The sequence below is a fragment of the Nestor notabilis genome, unplaced genomic scaffold (genome assembly GCF_000696875.1).
Source record: "Nestor notabilis isolate BGI_N333 unplaced genomic scaffold, ASM69687v1 scaffold26029, whole genome shotgun sequence".
Lineage (NCBI taxonomy): Eukaryota > Metazoa > Chordata > Aves > Psittaciformes > Psittacidae > Nestor > Nestor notabilis.
Genome location: NW_009943612.1, coordinates 20,310 through 42,584, shown reverse-complemented (window position 1 = coordinate 42,584; position 22,275 = coordinate 20,310). Strand labels below are relative to the sequence as shown.

At 38.0% G+C, this 22,275-nt stretch overlaps 1 protein-coding gene across 3 annotated transcripts in view; it reads left to right on the top strand.

Moving 5' to 3' along the window:
* Window positions 1–2,560: 2,560 nt before the first annotated feature.
* NR1H4 (nuclear receptor subfamily 1, group H, member 4) overlaps window positions 2,561–22,275 on the top strand; it is a 39,413-nt gene continuing 19,698 nt past the window's right edge. For 2 of the 3 annotated variants that reach the window (XM_010022026.1, XM_010022024.1), the window contains exons 1-2: window positions 8,565–8,694; window positions 18,382–18,744. In XM_010022026.1, coding sequence (XP_010020328.1) covers window positions 8,610–8,694; window positions 18,382–18,744 — 448 coding nt within the window. In that variant the 5' untranslated portion in view covers window positions 8,565–8,609. Of the gene's footprint in view, window positions 2,638–8,562; window positions 8,695–18,381; window positions 18,745–22,275 lie in introns of those variants that run through there. The other variant, XM_010022025.1, reaches the window with a different exon arrangement.

The following is a 22,275-nucleotide window of genomic DNA, read 5'->3' as shown; positions in this document are numbered from 1 at the left end:
ATATATATATTCCTATTTTTGTAGCTCATTATGTATTTGCACTGGTGAAGGCATGGATATGTTTTAGGACACATGCTGTTGTCAGTTACAGAAGTAATGTTAATACTGTCCAGAGAAGTTTTAGGATGTCAGTTTTCTGAAATTTTACAAATTACAGCATGCAATGATAACTTTAAAAAAAGGTACGCTATTTATAAGTAACTGGACTTGACACTTTTCCTTCCTCTTCTCTCCCTTGATGATGTGTAGGTAGTCTCTTGTAACACTGCAGAAGATATATTTGATTTGCTTTAATTCCTTCCTGTTCAATCTTCACTTGTACATCAACTGCAATAAAATACAAACACCTGGCTTGAAGCAGTAATGTCACATGTTGTTGCTACAGGCAACATCTCCTCTTTTAATCATGTGGATTCTTTCTTTGCTTTTTCTGATAGTATCTTGAAAATATTGATTGGTGGACCACCAAAGCAACACTTTCCTTTCCTTACAAAAATAGAAGCAAGTGGCAAAAATATTTCAATGCAACTAATTCAATAGTGAATAGAGATACTAAATTCAGTTTCCTTTGTGGTGAGCTCTTTGCTGTCTGGCAAACAGCATCCACACAGAGTAAAATGCTTTTTGGGGAAGAGACTTTATAGAATGTTGGTCTCTAAGGACTTCTAAACAGCAATTTCTCTGCGCCACCAACTATTTAGGACCAATGCTGCAGGTTACTGAAAGCTGAAAAAGACATTTAAGGTCTTCAGAACTAGCCAAGAGATGGAAAGCTCCATGAGACACAGTATGACATTTGTTGGACTTCTTGGCTGAGCCTCCACTTCTTCATCTAGTAAGGGATAAATCCCGCCACTGGACTCAGGATGACCAAAGAGAGAGGGTTTGTTTTTTTGGCATATGTTTCCTAGGCCACACCGCTGGAGTGGTCATTTATTGGAAAGTGACAGATGGGATGTTGCCTTGGACCTGTGGAGACCATGAGTAGCGTAGGGTTATCTTGGAAGAATTCTCAAATTTGAAATTATTTTGTCTATTTTGCTGAATGTGAATTTGTAAACCAGAAAGCTCAATGCTTACAACAGTGATGGCTTTCAGAAAGTCAGAAATGAGGACTGAGAGAACCTTTGCCTTAAATGTATTTATATGGCTAGTGCTTGATGGAATGAACTGTAGGCATAAATTCCTGAAAACAGTACCCTTTTGGGAGTGCTGGTGTCCAGACAGTCTTACGGCATCTTTCTCCCATTGGTCTCTTCAGAAACCTGTCATACCATGTGTGTTTGGCTGGTTACCAGGTGAATTTTCAAGGGATAGAAGACATGAGAAAAACCCTTTATTAATCACATTTTAAAGATGGAGTTTGTTTCCTTTATATAAGCTTGAGGATGAATATACCTTTTTGTTTGTTTGTTTTTCTCTTAAACTGGGGGAAAGCAAGTGAATTTTACTCTTGGTAATTTCAGGGCCAGCAGCTGTCAGCTTTCTCCTAGAGAGGACTGTGTTTGCCCAGTGCGTCTCTTTTTTGGAGTAGGAGGTACTGCTTGTGTCTCTGTATTCACTCTTGACCAGACAATGCAAATATGTAGAGAAGGATGGAAAGCATATACCATGTGGCAGGCATGAACTGCCTTACCATGAATGATGCTGCCAACTGTCCCCTTTGGCTGAAATTTGCCTCATCAACTCATCCCCACTGGAAATGTTAGCAATGCAAAACAGGGAATTATTGCCTTTACTGCGTAGGTGGGATGTTGAAACAGAACAGCCTGGATTCATCGTGCTTTACCCTAAAATATTTGGTAAGTGGGGATGTAGAAGTTCAAGGTCCCCTTTCTGTCAGTGGCAAGAGATCAGCATTTTCAGATGCAAAGCAGCCCACCCAGGATGTGATTCACCATCTACAGGTACCAACTTCTTTCCCTCATGTATAAAAGGTGCATAAATCTACTACGTTTAAAGTTAAGGGCCTCAGCTCATGCCTAAATCTTTATAGGATGAGCCCAAATCAAAATGATGCTGTTTGTTAGAGTATGGCATAACCAGAAACTGAACTTTAATGTCTCGAAACCCTGTGATGCTGTAATTTGTAGCCCAATCTGCTTCTTCAGCATTCAGTGTAATGTTCAGTTGCCCTAAAAAATGTAAATAACAGAAATACTTAAAAATCAAGTATATGTCTTGGAATGACATCTGTGCTCCTTGGATAGGAAAGATAAGGATGCTGAGAGTGTTATAAAAAAGTACACATGCAAGAAAAGTGTTACAATAGGCAAGAAGGTATTGTCACCTCATTATTTGAGCCAACTTCCCCCCTGCACTCATCCAGAGTATTAATGGGCATCTCAAGCTTCTGTGCTGATGGATAAGCTGGGATTCACAATGTTTTAATACAGCCTGTGTTTAGAGAGTTTCGCAAAGAAAGAATTGTTAATGAGTAATCTTTGTCCATTAGGGCACTGAGCCAAAGAGCCCAAGCTTTGATTCATTGTGTTATCACTACAGGCTTCTGCTAAACTTAAAAAAGAAAGAAAAACAAACCAAAACAAAAATTTCCTCTGTGAGAATCATCAGGATACTGAACTGAGCACAGAGCTCTCTTACATCCTGCTATCCACAGTCTTCCAGAAAAGAACAGTAAGTAATAATTCCTTAAACTGATAGCTCTTGCTGTTGGGTAGTATAAAAGCAATTTTCTAACCTGAACTATTTAGTGGATGTTAATGGATTTTTGGGCAGAAAAAACCCCCAAAACATTTTCAATGCTAGTACTTTTTTGAAGAATAATATAAAAAGTCATTTCATCTACAAAATTAGTGCAATTTTTTTTCCCTTGGGGGGAAAAACATCTTAAGGTCATGAAAAATACTGACAATGCTGGAATTTGTCTTTAGGAAGCTGGCTATTGTGTATCACTGGTAAAAGAAGTGTAACTTTGATACTGAGTCTTTCCTGCAATAACAAGATCTAGTTGATCATGTGCATCAGCTTTAAAATTGTACTCGTTTGTTACTTTTTTTATACTTTTAGGAACAGAAGGTGTTGTAAACATGATTAATGGGAGAAAAACAGACAATACAGAAAGGGAATAGTTATATTTGTTTTATGTAATTTCTTTGACAGTTTTGTGTACAGACTCCAGGTGCATCTTAAGAAGTCCAGGACTTTAGCACTTATTTCACATGACTAGCACAAGCAAAAAGGGGTTTCACATTTTGAGTGATTACTGTTTGAATCCATTATCAGTTTTTAAGAAGATGTCAGCTTATTCTGTGTGTTTCTGCTAGCCATTTAACTTCAGAAAACTATAATCATGGTAGGACATTTGGCTTTTGCTAATTTTATCCCTAATTGCTTGTGTTACAAAGAACCTAGAGATACCAAACTGTATTGTGATCCCACTAGGCTAGATGGGGATACAGCAGTGGGTTAAGAAAGGAGGATTTGCAGTTTTATCAGGTGAGACATGAAAAAGATCCTGGGAAAAGGAAGACACAGTAGGTCACCCTAGGGGCAGTCAGAAGCTGGCCCCACCCTTTGAAGTTACTTGCCTACCTATGGAAGTGCCATTGAGGCTTCTGGTAGACTTTTCAGTTCTACTTTGGCTGACTTAATTCTGAAATGGAAGTAAGTCTTAAAGCTGTAAAAATATCCTATATTTTTTCCTGTGCCTCTTTGCTGCTCTGACTTTAAATGTTGTATTAAAAATGTAACCAATAAATTTCAAACACAGTAGCACTAGTCCTGCCTCTGGTTCTCAAACTTGCTCGTTTTGTTGCATCAGCTGCTGTGAAGCTGCCCGTGGTGCCAGGCATGCTAGAATGATCTGGCAGCAAAAGGCTAGAAACAAGGAGCACAAATCTTCCTAATGCTTTCATGTCTCTTTCATAGATTTTAAAACAAACAAGCAAGCAAATAAAAAAGCCTCTCAAATAAGTGAGGCACTGCATTAAATATTCTACAAAAAAGGCTATGAGGCCAGATCAAAGGCCTGTAAACTAGATGGAAACACTGCCATTGATGTTAACAGTGTTTGGATCAGTCCATAGATTAATGATGTTACTGAAGTTTCTCTTTGAGCAGTCGGCGGTGAGATGTGTAAAGAATAGGATGATATTATGGGGCAGAAGAAGGGAAATGGACCTCACTAGTATTTGTGAAAAATTTTGCCAGTGCTTTGATGTATCTTCCTTCACTGAGTAATTACAATAGATTCAATCATTCTTCTGAATGTAAATGCAATTAAACTATCATGGAGCTTTTCTGACGATAAAACATTTTTATTTTATCTGAAATTATGGGGCTACGATGCTTTTGTATTTCAGTTAATTTTAACTTTAATTATTTCATAAAGACGCTTGGCTTTGCTTAGACAGAAGCCAGGGGAAGCTTTACTATTGCCGTAACAGGGTCAGTGGTAGTCCACTGATAAGAGTCCATGAAAAATCTGAAACCTACACCCACATGCATTGTGTACACATATATTTGTATACTCCCATGAACATATATCCCATAAGAAAGCTGAATAAATACGCATGCATGCAAGTACATACAGTGAAAGAACAAGCCATATATGTAATATACATCTCAATTTTCTCAGTTAAACATAGAATACATGCATTGATCGACTGTTCTGAAGCATGCTAAAGGATACATTCAATAAAAATTAATATAATTCAGAGCTCTTAATACACAATTGATAATACATACTGATCTCTCTTTTATTTGGCTGTATGTTTTCAGCCTATGAAAATAATCTCAAAATGTGGTGGAGAAAATAGGTTTATTAACAAGTTAACTAAAACAGTTGTTGTTGGGGGGGGGAGGGGAGGGAAAGCTATGTAACTTATCTCAGGCTTCTTAATTTCTCTTGAGGGGATCTTATTTTGGACAACAATATTGATTTCTTGTGCACCTATTGCCTTTATTTCAGCTTTTACCTGTCTATCTGATACATTTTTTTGTTACACCTCAGGATGGAGCATCAGCCAAGTTGTCTAAGGTAGTCTACATTCATCTTGATAGCAGTAGGTAAAAGGTACATTTCATATAAGGAAGCAAGCATGAGGTAGAAATACCTATGAATGTTTAGTCATATCAAAGATACCTGCAAATATTAAGAAGCATTACACTATCATGTGATTTTGGTGGACAAAGAAATCTGAATTGAGAGTGGTTACTGATCCCAGATCATGTAGATTGACTGATTCTGGAAGCTGAGATGACATAGTTTCATGTCACCAGTCAAAAGAATGCTTCAGACCCTCTATCTTTGGAAGGAAAACATCTGCCGAGAGGTTCTGCGCACAGGTGCTGCACATGGCACCCTTCATCACCTGCCTGTATTGCTACCAATTCAGGTGCCTCTGTATGTCTGCTGGGTGTGACTATCCCACTGGCTAGAGCAATGCTTCTTCTCCATGGGAGTTGCAGCCAGCTGGGACCACAGTTGTTTAACTAGGGGGATTAGGCTGAGAAGACACTGATGATGGGGTCTGCATTGTGGAACTGGCTCTTTGAAAGCAGAGTCCACCCCTGGGTCCATGATGCCTTGTGACACTGACTTATGGTGACCTATTTCCCAGAACTGAGTAATGTGTGGAATAAGTGGTGCTTAAATGCTCTATGTTGTGTACCTGGTGTAGGTCTGAAAGCTGGAAATCAGTAGCTGCTACTTTTAAGTACTGGTGAAATTAATTGGATAAATTAATTGGATAAAACTAAGGTAGGATAGATGGCTCACAGCAAGCTGGATTCAGAGACAAATCAAAGCAAAATGTCAATTAGTATCTAATGAAGAGTTTTGTGTTCAGGCAAATTTACAACAGCAAAGCTACATTTAATGAAAAATATATTTCCAGCCTTTTTAATGGTGATCATGTTTTGTGCCTTGCAGAAATCCCCAGAAGATAGAATTAATTTCTTCTATGAAATCCAGTAAATGGTCTACATCAGCTGAATATATTAAGAAAAATGAAGTATTAAAAAAGGTGGGAACTGTAAAATCACCCTGAACATTTGACTTCATTGAGATCAAAATTAATGTTGCAGGAGAAGTAGTCACAGAACGTGTAATGTCCCAGCATACTAGGAAGTTATGACAAATACATACTCAAGTTTCTTGCTACAAACAAGGCAGTATTAATAGCACCAAAGGTTTCTTTTGTGTGCATGCAAAGAATAATAGATTCTAAGATGTCTATCTTGAGGTTAAAGAGTGACATTACCTAATGATATGCTAAAAAAATGGAATAGCCTCAAAGAAACAAGAAAGAAGTTTACAGACATTTCAAAGAGACTGTAAAAACACGGAAACTTTATTAGCATTTAAAAATATAGCTTGCTTGTTTCCTCCTTTATTTGCACCACAGAGTAGACAGATGTGGGATATATCCTACAAGCTAAGAAGCTATGCATTGAAAGTCTGACCGTATACTGGCAGTCTGACAAAATAGTTGAAAATGGACATCATCTTGGGACAATCTTTAAAGCATTTTGATATAACAACATTCCCTAGGAAGAAAAGTTCTAGACTCTGTATGAACATACAGAAATTCACAGTCCCAAAGCTGACATGTTAGTTGTTAGCAGTATTAGCTTCTCATGTGGGGCCTGAGGAGGAAAGAAACATGAGAAATACTAGTAGTGATGGAACGTAACCCTCAAGTATGGTTGCAGGGAGAGGTAATCCTGCAAGGAAATCCCATGGGGTGTAAGAAAGCTATTGGAGGGCTTGGATAGAGTAGAGCTGGCCCCTCTCTTCTGGTCTTCAGCAAGAAAATCCAGAGAAACTTTCAGGAGCTCTCTGGAGAAGCCTCGTTTTGATGTTTCCCTTACTGATCATTACAAGGGTCCTGACTGTGCTGCTCTCTTCTCCCATCACAGAACCCTTCTAATGGGCTGTAAAAGGAATCCCCTCCCAGGGGTCGTTCATAAAAAAATTGGCTCTCAGGAGTTGTAAGACCTTTGCAGCCATGTGGGACGCCCCACTTCTTGAGCCCAGCAGATACCTTCCCCAGCAAATGTGATGGCAAGGCAGTAGAACAGTTGGAAGTAGATGTGGGCCTGCTGGGGTGGCTGGGCTGGTTGCCAACCCACATCCCAAGACGTGGAGAGTTTTGCTGTTGCAAAACTCTGTTTCTCTGCTAGATTTGCAACTGTATGTTTACATGTTATTTGCCACAAGAAGCTTATCTGGTCTGTGAGACAAGTAGCTTTTGACATTTCTGAGTAAACTGTTTAAATTATCTGTGGGAAGACATTTAAAATGCATCTGTCTAATTAGAGGGCCTTTGTTTATGCTAAGAAATAACGAATCCTTACGGACAAATCGGAATATAATTACACAGTGTGCTTGCCACTCTTACGAGCTACTTCCCAGTCTGCTCAGCACTGAGGCCTCCTGCTGCATTCACGTTTTTTTCAGATGACTTCACTTCTGCTTGAGAAACATGTTGAGACCTCACTGGGAAGCAGACTGGACTATAACTCTCAAGCGCCTTCAGTGAGTGGAAACACAGTCCCAGGGACTAGTCCCACTGGGAATAAAACTGAATAAAGAATTAAGACTAAAACAGAACAGATTAACTGTCAACTCCGTGCAGAATCCCCTTGGTGACTGCATAAACCCTTGAGCTGTCTCCTTTTTGGAGGTGTATGTTCTCCTGTTGCTGATGGTCCTGCCTCAATGCTGTCTTGAGTTGCCCCAACCCATGTACATGAGTCAGATGTGGGTAAGGGAGCCTCATGCACGCTTTCCTCTTGGATGCAGTGTCACTCTAGTTATAGCCTCTGCTCGAGTAGGAGGCAATGACTGGTCTTTTGCCTCTTATTTAATAGCTGAGTGGAAAGGAGACGACCTGGGTACACTGACACTGTCAGCCTCAGGCAATGGAAGCTGCTCCATCTGCTCACTAGCATACTTACCTGCTAGGAAAGCACACCAGTGAGAGGACACAAGCATCTCCCAAGCTCCCCAAGAAAGAGTTACACAGCTGCTTGAGATAAAGGGAGTGGGTGGGAGATCCTGGTTATTAGACCAAGGCTTTGCTTTCTTTTCTTGCCACCATTTATCTTGTTTGGACAGTAATTACAGAAGGCAAGATAAAGAGCCAGTCACTGGAAATTAAATTCAAGTTTCTTGGCATGATTCTTCTGACCTAACCATAAACTTACACTTTTTCAATAAGCAAAAACAATGAAATGATGTAAGGGTGTTCAAAAAATAATGCAAACTACTGGTATTCTCTGAAAGGGGCACTATGCCCTCAGCAGGTCAGGCCAGTGCTTCAGTCTGAATATTTGAATAAGGCTGAGTGTAAACTGCCATTGGTTTTAAATGAACAGCAGAAGGATGGCAAATAAAATACACCACAGCAAGAAAACAAACAAACAAACAAAGTAGATGCAGCATTTTATTTAAGGGTTGAATTAGGTATTGTAACTTAAAGCGCGTGTTTATTACCACAAATATTGAAACAACCTCCTTAATACTGCCATAAAATAGGTGCATAAAAATGTTTATCTTGTTTTAAATATTCTTTTTTGCTTTATATCTTTCAGGGTCTCCTTTCAACCTATTTCTGAATTAGTATACTTCTGAAGAATAAATGGGATCTGAAATGAATTTAATAGGACATCACCAGCTAGCCACTGCTGATGGATTTTCTATTGCTGAAGGTCCTCATTTGTTTGGTAAGTCAAGTCACCAAATAGGTTAAAATAGCAAGCTACCCTTTACTCAGAAACCTAGAAGAAAATGTAGTGAAAATTCAAGTCAAGTATGTGTGGTCGACATGTGCCAACCTTCTTGAATTTTCAATACCTATAGAAGGAATAATAAATAATGGGTCTGTGGTGTTAATGTAGACCTTGTATGTAGGCTGGATGTTATCTTCATGTGATTCATTTAAATGAAGCTGAACAGACATATTTTCAGTTAATTTGCAATAAAATTATACTGCAATGTATCTGCATTGCCATATTCTGCAAATTTATTTAACCTAAATTAAAACCCTTGTCTTATTGAGACGATTAAAAACTTACGCTAGTAACTTCAATGCACAAGAAAATTTATAAAGAAGGCTGGAAAATTATCCTTGCTTCAGTTTCACTGGATTCTTCAAGGCTAAGCATGGGTTTGTTAGTGAATGAAGAATTCTTGGTCAGTATTTTAAAAGCATGGGGAAGCTGTCCTCTGTTATATGTACATTTTCTAGCCTTTCTTTTGGCAGTAGAGGAGGACCTTCATTGAGTAACATGATACATTCAGGGCCTCACACTCAACATGGACCTCCCCCTGAAAGCTGCAACACTTCAGGAGTTTCCAGTCCAAATAAGACCAGAATTCTGTCTCTGAATTCAACACTGAAGAGTGCTGGAAACATAGAAAACATTTCAGTTTCATCACTCTGAAACAAGAATAGTAGCTTGGGTATGGAGGGACTCTGACTCTGCAGCCACATGCTCTGTAACTTTGTGACTGCAGAGCTCTTAGAAGTTGGAAGCATCCCTCCATACCAGACCACTTCTAGTGTCCTGGCCCCATACAGTTGAACTGAAGCACAATCACTAATGACAAGCAAACCCAATTGCAATACAGTGTGTTACAGTGTTTGGTGGGGTTTTTTTTCCCCTAAATGTTTTGGGTTTTGGTGGGATAAAGGTTTTTGCAGTTGTAAAAGTACGAGTAAATAGCTAAAATGTTTCCTTGCTACCTGTTAAATCCAACCTCAGGCTATGATACAGAAAGAGGAAAATAATGATCAAATCTAGGGTGCCAAACTACATATCCAATCATCCCTTTGAAATTCCTGCATAACTGAACTTCTTCACATTTTTGTCAAGGAGGCTTTCTCCCTGATGCCTACTTTTTCACTAATTATTTTATTATTTTCAAAGAGTAATGATCAAGTAGCTTCAAAATTCAAGAAAGCATGTTAATGTAAAACATTTTCCCTCCATGCTGAAATCTTACTCACAGGTTGTGAGGTCTTCAGAAGAGGGATTTTGTCTCCCATTATAGGTATTCAGAGTTTAGCACATGGAGATTTAATTCAAACTGACATTTCTGTAACATAAATAATATATTAAGGGGTTGAATCAGGGGTGCCATTAGGAAAGAGACTTAACACTCCTGCTGTGTTTGACTTAAGCTGACTTCTATTTTGTATAGCCTTGGCCTTGTTTTGCAGGATGCCACTCAAGTCTCAGAAGCAAACTCTTTACAAGTTTGGTTTCTTTTGCTTTTATAGCTGGAAAAAATCAGAAATAATATGCAACTGATTCCACAGAGAAAGTTACTCATGAAAATATGACTCTCTTCAGAATGCTTGTAGGAAATGGTTTTGCCTCTCAATTTTATATTTGTAGACTACTTGCATTTTTTGACATTCAGTTTTGGCAGGTAGAGACTTTGAACCCAAGGAAACAGGAAGAAAGTTTTTCTTTTAAATGACCCTTATAATATATTTTTCTTCTAGGACTTTGCACATATTATAGCTCTGATGCAATACAAGTGAGAAATTGCTGGCTTACAAACATCAGCCTTTATACAAAACAGTTTTCTTTTTGCAAAGATGCATACCCATATTCTGTAAAAAACCTTGGAGATATCTTTTCATTATGTTTCATTCAGCCTACAAGGGAGAGTGTTCTTAGAACTTCAAAACCAAATCTGCGTGCATCTCCAAACATAATACCAGGTCCAGGTTTCTCAAAAAAAAAGTCAATTGTGAGTTCCTTGTGCTGTGAGCCTCATCACCATGGTAATTCCAGGGCACTTCTACGTACTCACCCTCAAGATTTCTATTTGCAGCTGGTTTCAGAAGATCTTTAAAAAAGAAAAGGTTTTCTACCTTTCAGTAGTTGCAAATTGTATGTCGTTATTTTAGCAGTATAAGTCTAAGGTAAAGTATCTCTTCATGTCTTTGGAGCTGGTGTGTTTTAACTGTAGTTTTTCACTTCTGTAACTATGAGTCCCCAGAAAAAGGGGCTTAAAATGCAAATGAAGAAGAATCTTAATTGTAGCAGAAGTGAGCATCCTTCCCTTCCATCCTGTCTTTCTGGAAAACAGCTTCTATTTTTCTACCTCACTACTCAGGTGATTTAGAAACATCCTAGATCTCTTTACAGAAAATATCTTTTTGATCAAATGGTTAAAACTGGGTATATGAAATGATACATCCTTTATAGCATCTGCATGCGAGATCAATTTTTCCTTTCTTGAAACTCTTGTTTTCCCAGTGAGGGAAAGTGAGGCTTGATGACAAGAAATCCTGGAGGTGCATGGGACCTGTCCTGTTAAGATGCTTCCCTTCATCAGTCAAACCCTGGTTTTATTTTGCAAGCCCCACTGAGCTGAACAGGGCTAGCTATGTGAAGAGTGTCCAATTTCACATCCTGAACTAAAAGGAAGTTAAACACCTACCAATCTGCGTTTTTTGAACCTTATAACTTACGACCGAAATCCTGGTCTCCTTTAAAACCTTTGGAAGCTTTGTAGCTCATTGTAGAGCCAGGATTTTAACTTACCCTATGGATACTTCTACCATGATAGACATAGGCTTATGTGAGCTCCTCTGCTTTGCTCCAAATGGACTGGACACATGCTGTGACCTAGAGGATGCTGAGGTGCATTAGCAGAGCACGGTACTTGACAAACCTTGCTCTAAGGCTTGGCAATTCAGCTGGGACAGCAAGACTTGCAAAAAGATATTTGATTATATCTTTCAATTGCCTTTGAAAGTTTTTCATATTAGGGTCAACACATGTTAAATACCTCTATCTCCATTATCTTATTTCTTCTAACGGTTATCACTTGCCCTTTTTTATAAGGGACAGAACTAAGCTTCAGACACCATATTCTAAATGTGGAGGGTAAGCTAATATATTTGTGCGGCATCTGAAGTATATATGGCATTTATCTGTCACTTATATAAGGAAGTAGCGGTCCTTTAAAGTAATAGCCCCATTCTGTTTTCTGTGAAAGAAAAGGGTTATTAGTACGCACGATATTAAGTATGAAACTTCAGCTATCAGACATGGAATTGTTTCTAAGAGTCTGGAAAGATAAGTCAGTACTATTATATGTTTAATTTGAATAAAGACCTATTTTAAGTGTTTTTTGATGGCCCGACAATGTTTTCTTGTAAAGTGACATCAGAATATAACAAGACAAGAAATCCTACCTTCATTATACATGTCCCTAGCTGAGAAAGAAGGTTTTGCAGTGAAAGCTGTATTGAAATGGACAAGGGAGAATAAACAAAAAATGACATGTAACAAAATGGAAAACAAAATGATACGTCTAGACTAGTCTTAAATATTTGACAATGTAAGAATAATAAAATGCCAGTGAAAACTGTTGTAGGCATAGAATAGTGCCTAAAATGAGCTTAAATGTCTCTTCTTTCAGAAAGGTGGTAGGATCAAGTGTCCAAACTGATTAAACAGCTTCAAGATGATAAGATATGTTAAATAACTATTTGTCGTTAGCACTACCCAGCAGATGATGCAACATCTGGCTTCATCCCTGCAGAGAAGATAATTAGGCCTGTAACAAGCCCCCAAATCAAAATTAAACAAACCAACACAAATTAAAACAGAAAATGGTGTATGTATAATAATTATGAAGAGAGCCAAACCAAACAGAGTGACAGTCTGAAGGAAAAAAAAATTAGCAAGAAGGCCAGGTTGGACGGTGCTTTGAGCAACCTCCTCTAGTGGAAGGTGTCCCTGCCCATAGCAAGGGGAGGGTTGAACCAGATGATCTTTAAGGTTCCTTCAGTCCAAACTGTTCTATGTTTCTATGAGAGAGAATGCAGATGAATGGGGCTCTGAGGGTGACGGTTGCATGACTGAGGAAGGCAAAACCAAAATGCATTTGTGGATCTTAGCCTGGAAAGGAAACAGGTTTTTGAAATGAAGTGAATCTTGCAGTCTGGGGCTTGATTCTCTGCCTATTTACTTCCAGTTGTGATTCTTAAATATCTGGTCACAAATTTGATGTTGGGTCTTAGTTGGCCCATCCACAGTGCTAAATGAAAGAGGCTGAAGACTGAAAGAGGCACAACACCCTTACTGTCCATCTTGACACTATTCAACTCTTATCTTTCTCTAGGGCTCTGTTTTGGATTGCTTTAGTAGGTGTTTTTAAGACATGGGCTTACTCTAGGGACTGTTCCCAAAAAGACAGCATGGACAAGACTACAGTAGGTTTGGGTCCTTTTACCTTACACTGTCCTTTAACACTGGCTCAGCAGGGTTTGTATCTTCTGACTTCATGCTGTCCCAGTAGTGCTGTGGTGGCATTCAACGCAGCCCTCACAATGTTACCAATGCTTTGAACTGCAATGCCATATATCAATAATATCTGAGAGCCACAGGAAGGATACATGGGCCTTGAAGAGGTCAGCAACAAAGACTACGTAGTGCAGATGCATCCTGCCCACTCTAGAGTTAAGAATTACCTCTAATCTACATAGATGAGAATCGATCTGTGACATTTGGCCTTGGGACAAGGACAAATCTCTGGCACTCTTTTATCTTGTACAGATGTGTCCAGTATGGCCTGAGAACTTTGGTCTTTTTTTGCGAATACATTTCTCTGTTTAAAAACAACTGTTAATCCAGTCAGCTAAAACATGGTTCTTGTGATATTGAAGTAGTTAATCTATTGCACAGAATCACCTGACATCATTACTAAATATTTGCTGATAAAAATTTTGTTGCAAATAAATCACAATAGGTAACAAAATTCTAATGGCTAGGCTACTTGAAGGCATCCCCTTGAATAGTAATCAAATTTTATCCAGTTAAATCCACACCGGGAACAGACATTTGTATTGTTTCAGACATTTACAAACAAGTTTCTCTGTAATGAAGTTAATCAGTAAGCTATATAACCTCTGGCCTGTGTCACTCCTTCGCTAATCTTAAAGAAAGTTCTCACAGCAAAGGAGTCAACAGAATACAGACAAAGCAGAAATAAGAGGTTCTATTTATATGTAGTCTTTGGGGCTGGGGAGAAAAAGAGAGGGAAAGGAGGACTGTGTGCCTTAACGATAGTGTTTTCTTCAAGAAATGATCAGACTGAAGACAGCCTAAGGTAGGATACTGTTGTGTTCTCACTTGGGCATGTTTGCCGTCCTATTCTTGCATTCTTCCTTGAAATGGGATGCTGGAAGGTTGTTTAAACCAAGTGATCTTTAAAGATCTGCAAATAATTTGTTTGGAATTAAATCAGGATTTCGTTAATGGTTATGCTATGCTTTCCAAATTACTTAACCCTGAATCTTGTTCTTATTTCTTTAGGTTCCTTCATTAACATCCTACAGAGAGCCAGAGGTTCATATTTTAAACCTGCTTAAGTTTTTTTCTCTTCGATTTTCTTTATATTAGCGGAACAATACATTTTAAATTAACATATGATTTCGTTGTAATTTCTGTAATATTGTGAATAAAACTACCTTCAGTCTACACATAACCTCTGCATAATTTTGCAAACTGAAAACACTTTCTTTAGTTTTTACAAAGAATCTTTCACTTCTGTAAGTGGTTAGGCATATGGCAAATATTTTTTCAAGTCTTACGTAAAATATTCTATGTAAAATTTAAAGGAACAAGAGTAAAACTTTCTGAGTTTCAATTGCAAGTGATATTGTGGAAAAAATATTGCAAAATGATGACCATATCCATGTGAAGGTTTCAGTTTGATATTAGGAAGCTTTCCAGATTTCTGTAAAACGTTTTTCATCGAAAAACATTTATTTGCAAAACATAATCTAGAAAATCTACATCTGTAAGTAACATCACATTTGTGTGTGCTTAAGCTGTCTTTCATCAGAAATATAAAAGTATGTTTCCAAAAGAAAAACACCCCAGATATTTCAAAAGAGTTAAGACCACAAAAACATAAAGTATTTCTGTATTCCAGTAAGCTTTTTTCTGATTTCACTTTCACTGCTTATATTACTGCAACTCCTGTGATTTCACTGGGCTGGCTCATGCATTACAGTGGTGTGAGACCAGCCCATCTCAGTCTTCTACTAGTATGTATCTGGGTAAAAGCAAATGTACGTTCCGGTTGGCAAGATAAGATTAGTTTTCTTTTGAGATAAGAAACTGTTTGGTCTAGACTCACATGTACTTTGCAAAGCATAATTTCACAAATCAATGTGTTTTTTAAATGTCATGCAGGGCAGAGAAGTGCACATTGTGCCCCTGAAAGTAGAACCCCTTCCGCTTTAGTTGGAAGCCTTGTGAATGCAGAGGGCTGGGTAACACAGTTCAAACCATGCTTTTTTGATCAGGTCATAGAAATAGTTTGTCCCAGTCATTTCAAAATATCTAGTTTCTTTTTCAGCCTCATCATTTGTTTGAATTTTTTAAAATAATATTTCAGAGTAAAAGGACATTACAACTAAAAAACCTGAAACAGTTTAATTATGAAATCAACTTTATGGAACACATCCTCAGTTTTAAACAATTGCTTTTAGTGATTTAGATCACTAATGCTTTGGAGTAGACCCTTTCTTGCAATGTTTAATGCTAGACTCGTAGTCAAAATAAATTGAGAACTGGTTTTGATCTGCTCTGGATAGAGAATTGTGTCTCACTGAGTCAGCCCAAGTTGGCTGGTTTCTAAGGATGAAATACAGATACTCTCCAAGCCCCAGTATCTGAGCACTTCCCAGAGTTTTAGCTGTAAACCTGTTTTGCATAAAACAAGAACATGTTTTTTCAGTTTCTCTTGACCCTTTCTGTTCCTTTTCCCTTCCACTGCTCTGAGCATGGACTGAATTCAGCTGAATTATTTAACTATGTGCCTGAGACAGAAGGAAAAAGGCTGGTTGGGGTTTTTTTCCCTTATATTTAACTTCATACATTAAGATTCAGATGTTTACTTCCCTCCAGAAACAGATAGATGATTAATGATTGAGAAGATTTTACTAAACATATCAGTAGCCCCAGTGGATCCACGGTAGTTTAAATAAACACCCAATACTGTATCAGGATGTGCTGCAGCTCTTTAGCAGTCCTCGGGTTTTTAACAAGCCCTGAGATTATTTTTTTGCTGTCGAAGGAGTAGTTGCCTTCTCTTCATGCTCTTTCAGAGGCCCAAGCAGTTCAGAAAGTTGTATAGAGCTTTTGTGGAATTTCCTGTGGATGGCATGAAGTTAAAAATCAATTTTTTTTTCTTTTTATTTTGGGATTGTCCCACTTTCCTTTAGCAAACTCAAGCAACTAAGTAATTACTAACTAGCAAATGGCTACTTGGGTCTCCATGGTAAAGAGACTCCTTTCAAAAGAGACTGAATGATTTGCATAATGATTGTATATTTCACAGTTAGCACCAGTTTTTGCACCTGAAGTACCATAACCACTCTTAACGAGCAGCAGTCTCAAGAAACAGTAAATACAACCGAAGAAGTCCACCCACTCATTAAACCTATACCGATCGATAATGGCCAGCATCAAATCATTGCTGTCCTCACTTTTTACATGTTTTTTTTAATGCTGCAGCTAGTAGGGGTCAGTAACAGTTTTTATTTGATGTATGAAGTTGTAACTTCCCCTCCAGATTCTTCCATAGAGTCCCCAGGTGCTTGTATATTTTGCCTCATGTCTCTATATGTTTATGCTGTTTATTCAAAGGGCATAAATTTGGGTTTGGGGAGTGCATTCTGCTATTCTACTAGAGAAGTACTTGGGTCCCTGGCCTCTTCTGCAGCAACTAAATGTAACCATAATTAAACTAATTGTTAACAGTAAATGGCACAATTGTTCTCATTTGGTTTTGTGTCACATTCTTCCAGACCTAGATCTTGCTGCTTATTCTGGAACTGGGACCTCAACATTTGTTACTGGCAAAGATGTGCTGTGGAAAACACAGCAATCACACAAATCCAAAGCACTTGTATGGCTTCTGCAGCACAGTAAAGTAGGAAAGGAGAAGGCTGCAGAGCAATAGCATGAGACCTTGAAAGTGGAAAAAGTAGGTGAAATGAAAAGGTTCTCCTTTGTGTTACTTCAGCACTAACTGAAGTGAGACAAAAGAGAGTGAAGAATTCCCCGCTATAGATTTTAATTATCATTGTCATTACAGATGTTCCCTCTTCTTAGCTGTTAACATTTCTTCATTGTTTCTGGTTCCTCAGAAGTGAAGCAGACTTGCCAGGGAACCCATTTTATGTCAGCAAATATATATTTGGAGTGTTTCTGAAGCACTGTTAAGTAATGGTCACCAATGAACATCAGTGTATGATTTCCTTGTAAATACTGCTGTTGATTCTAATATAAGTGGGACTCAGCATCTTCCTGGAAATATGTACTATCTTTTTCCTATTCTCTTCTTGGAACTAATGAAAGAATTGTGTCAGTGTTTTCATGAAACAGCAAGATGTGGCTTTATCCAATAGAAAATATGAAGTAGTTTGCAAATAACTTTTAAATAAGTCTTTTCAGCTGCTTTACATGGGCTTGATTTTAATTATCCCATCCAGGAACTGCCAGATGTTATACTTGTACAGAAAAAAATCCCCAAAACCCAAAACTTACTTGCATTTGTAAACCTGATATTTAGTGGGCAAAGTTCAGGTAGCCTCCAGGTACTGTGTTAATCCCAACAGGAAAGGTTGCTGTTCCTTGTACCGCTGCCAGGTTTGTTGTTGTCTCAGGGATGAAGAGGGCTGGCTTACAGAGGTGCTTCATTTGTAAACCAAGCAACTTCACTGAGCGGCACAGGCCTTTAGGGCCTAGGGACCAGGCTGCAGAGGCTGGCTGGGTGGTCATTGGAGGCTGGATGGCAAGAAGGTCACATTTCACCACTTGTATGAGGAATAACTTCCCTGGTCCTTCACTTTCCACTTTCAGGCTTTTCTTGAAGGTTTATTTTATGTTTTTAGCCTTCTAATTAAGCCAAATTCTATTTGTCTTTCCCTAGTCCATCTTTTCCCTGTCATGGTGTATTCGTTCAGAATTAAATAAAACTAACACGATGTTAGAGTCTTGAACTAACTTCCACCACTGGTTTTCGGCTTTTGGTTTATTCTGTGAGACCTAGTTTGGGTTGCTAGCTTCTCTGTGGTGTGGACTGTTCTTTCTTATGAAATGAACATTTGTATGATTAGCTGCATGGTATCTTTCAAGATTCTTTTTTAATGTATGTGCCAGCACCGTACATTTCTACCAATACCAAAGGAGTGGCTGAGAATAGATAAGTTACTTTAAAAATATTTTGCAACATATTTGTGTAGGGCCAGGACCATGGGAAACCTAAGCTCATATAATACAGTCTTTATGATTGTGCCTTGTTTTTGATATGGATGTCTGTAGTTTCATAGTAGTAATAGAAACTGGTTTTGCGCTATTATTTTCCAGGTGTCCTTTCAGACCCAATGAGTTCTCCAGTGCAAGAGGCAGATGTGTCACCTTACACGCAGTACAACAGTGTGCCATTTCCCCAAGTTCAGCCTCAGATCTCATCGCCGCCTTATTACTCCAACCTAGGGTTCTACCCTCCGCAGCATGAGGAATGGTATTCCCCCGGAATGTATGAGCTCAGGAGAATACCCTCAGAGACCTTTTTCACAAGGGAGACAGAGATGATGGATATCCCTGCAGCCAAAAAGCCTAGACTGGGTCATTCCACGGGAAGAGTGAAAGGAGAAGAGCTCTGTGTGGTATGCGGTGACAAAGCCTCTGGGTACCACTACAACGCTCTTACTTGTGAAGGATGCAAAGGTAGGATGAAATCAATTACAGAATGAAATTTAGCTAATAAGCACAGCAGTTTCTGAATATTTTTTTCTTTGTTGATAATTTTATCTGAGTCATTAAGCATTTTAGACATTTAAGTTTGGATCTGGTGTACACTATTCTGTATTTTCCTCAAGACACATTGGCAGCATAGTCCATCATTGTCCTTGTGATTATAGAGCACAGTTAGCCAACCTACGGCTCCATTAGCTCTTGTTAAACTGAAGAACAGCTTCCATGTGGGAGCCTGGCTTTGCTGCCTTGGAGGCTGTTCATGCTGATCTCTGCCTGTGGAAGGAACCAAATCCATGGAGCCCCCTGGGAGTTCAGTATGAGGCTGCCCTTGAAATCAGCTGCAAACCCAGCCCAAATACCTCCTGATGTGTGCATGTAGGAAGTGAAAAGGAAAGTGAAAGGAAGTAAAAGCTGTCAGTTCCTACCTGCAAGTTGTTCCCAGAGAATCTTTTCCCCAGCTCCCAAAGAATATGTTAGGTGTCTTCAGGTTTGTGAAATGAAAGGATTTCTAATTCTAGACTTTCTATGAGACATAGCCTTTATTCCTAGGGAGAGAACATCAGGAAGCAGATGGTATCTGTAGGATAAATATCTTGCTTCTCAGGAGAACAGTTTTTACAAGCTGGTCTCAGGATAAATAGGATATACGAAATCATTGCCATTATTGGAAACAGGATTGCCAGCTATTTTAGCAGAGAGGGACAAAAGGTTATGCTGATGGAATAATTATTACACCTAAAGAAAATGGCCCAGTTTTTTATTCTATTCTGTGAATAAATATTTCATTATCATTTCTGTTCTAGGAGTAAAGCATGGACATTACTGAAGCACTAAAATATTTTATGTGGAACTTACTGTGCCTGAGAGTAGACTTTGAACTAATTTGGGGTTTTTGTTTTATTTATTACAAATTCATTTCTGAATGCACAACAGATCACACTGGTCAACCACTCGAAACACGAACACAGTCAAGGGTCGTGTAGTTTATCTCAATAATTCCAAAAATTGAGATTTGTTTCTTTCTGCTGTCTGTGTGAATAGTCTCAAAGTCAAAGATATGAACTAACTCATATGAAGGCTGTCACTATAATCCAGATAAAACTCAATTATCATGTGAAGATTCCAAGAAATGGTACCTTTGTTAGTAAACTATATCTATTCTTCACTAACTTAATGATTAAATGTCAGCAATTTTTCAAAGACTTACAATTGCATACTATGGAATTTGTAAAGAATGTTTCTAGGAGAAAGGTTAAAACCACCACGTAAATACTCAGACTAAAACCCATGGTGGAAGGAAATAAGAGTTCATCTCTCTGCTGATTCAGTTTGAATCATTCTATGTAACCATAATTTTACTGCTTTATTGGGACAATCTATTTTATGTTTTCACTCTGTTTCATGACTGCAACACCAATTACAAAGAATAGTACCCTTGATCAAACATAGTAAAAGTTGAATTATTTAAAGATAATACATTCTGTTTCTACTATAAACTTTAGAGGTGATTAAAGTACCAGCTGATTCAGTAAAAAGATGTGCTGAGGGTAGTAATTCTGTTTGACAAGGTGAAGGGGATACTATATTTTCTAGATCCCTGATCATTCTTGTGTATCTGTGGTACTTTTTACTTATGTTATCCTCAAAGCATGGTGGCCAAAAGTGGGCTCGGTACTTCAGTTGTCTCTTATCATTGCAGTAGAAGAGCTACCTCACATCCAAGAACTGTGAGACAGAACTGTCTCACATCCAAGTATGAGATTAGCCCTTCTTTTTGGCAACAAGACTGTTAATTCATGTTCAATATGCACCCAGAGTAATATGCAGGTCCCTTTCTGCAGGACTAGGGCTCACCTCACAGCACCCCTGCTCCACTGATGCCATGGACACTATTATTCAAAGGGGGAGGCTTTGTGCATATTTTTATGGGACTCAATCCTCTGTGATGAGTATGTTGGTTTTTTTTTTCATTTCTTTCTTGTGTAATGCATTCAGCAACACCCTCCATTCTTTTTGTCTTTCTTGGGCAGAAGGAACAATACTAGATATTATTTCTCATCCCTCATGAGAGTATTAATCTAAAGATATGGGCAGGAGTATATACTTCTATATATCTTTTAATACATTACCATCCATCAAAAAGTAAGTACAAACTATTTCATTAGTATTTTACATATTATGCAAAGGCAGATTAAACAGAACATTTTCTCTCATACAGTATTTGCCCACGGTACTATATAAAAAGAAAATGCTTCCTTGAGACTTCTCTCACCTCTAATATATCACTTTAGAAGATGTTGCCTTGATTAACAGTAATAATCAGTAACATTAGAGCAGCTCTATCCATAATTAATCATACTCAAGAGTAGCCAAGAGAACAAAGCAAATTCAACATTTCCAGACAACATGAGCTTTTTGTAATCTGGCAAGATCGTATAAAAGTTAGACTGTGCTAGAAAAACCTTCAGCTTTGGGGGCTACCCCTTCATGGGTCTAACAGATGCCTTATGTAATTTACATCTGAATTTCTGTGAAACTCCTCCTGGTATAAAAGGTTACACATAAAATATTTTAGGCAGTTTAAGTTCATTTTGAATTATCAAGGAGTAATACATAGAGAAATTCCATTCATACCAAAAAGCTAATTTCAAAATTAATTATGAAGTCTGTTCAAGAACACAATGATTCAAGAGTTGTTTTATGATAAAACTGAAGCTACTTTTTGCCAGAAAAAATATTTCACTTTTCATTTCATGTGATTTCACTTTTCAGAAAATTTGTTTTCAAGAGAAAATATTTGACTGCTTGATTCCTGTTGATTCCTACCTTTTGCATCCATATTTTTGCATACTTCTTTCACACTGTTACATACTTTATAAAATTCATTTACTAAAGCTCTTTTCTTTGCTATTCTATGTGAAAGCAAATGCACGTCTGGGGAGAGTGAGTGATAAAGTCACCAATCGGACTTAGAAGTCATAAATATTTGTACAGAGCTTTTCAACAATTACTATTAATTAATGGGCCATAAATTACAGGATTTAAATTTAATAAATAGAATTCATTAATGATGTAAAGCTGATGCATTTGCCTTTAACTGACACTGAAAACCTACAGCTTAAATCCAGGCCTTTTTCTCTCTTCCCTGACCAGTAAATGTATTAAACAACACATGAATGATGAATAAAAATAATGCCTGGGACTGCTGGAGGTTCTAAGTAATCTGCATTTCAAAAGAGACTGATGCCACTCAACTGTATTTATCTGAAAAGCAGCCAATAAAACTGACAACATAGAAAAGATTTCAAGTAGAAATTACAGTAGATTTAGAGAAATAATGACAGATTTTTTGTGACTAGATGGTTGAATTGTTTTACTGGTAGCTACACATTGGTGCTTGGACGAGATTATAACTATAAAATCATGGGCCAAAGTTGCGAAATTGTTATCTGACAATGGCAAAATCATGATGCCATCTGTTATTTTGGTAGATTCAGCAGG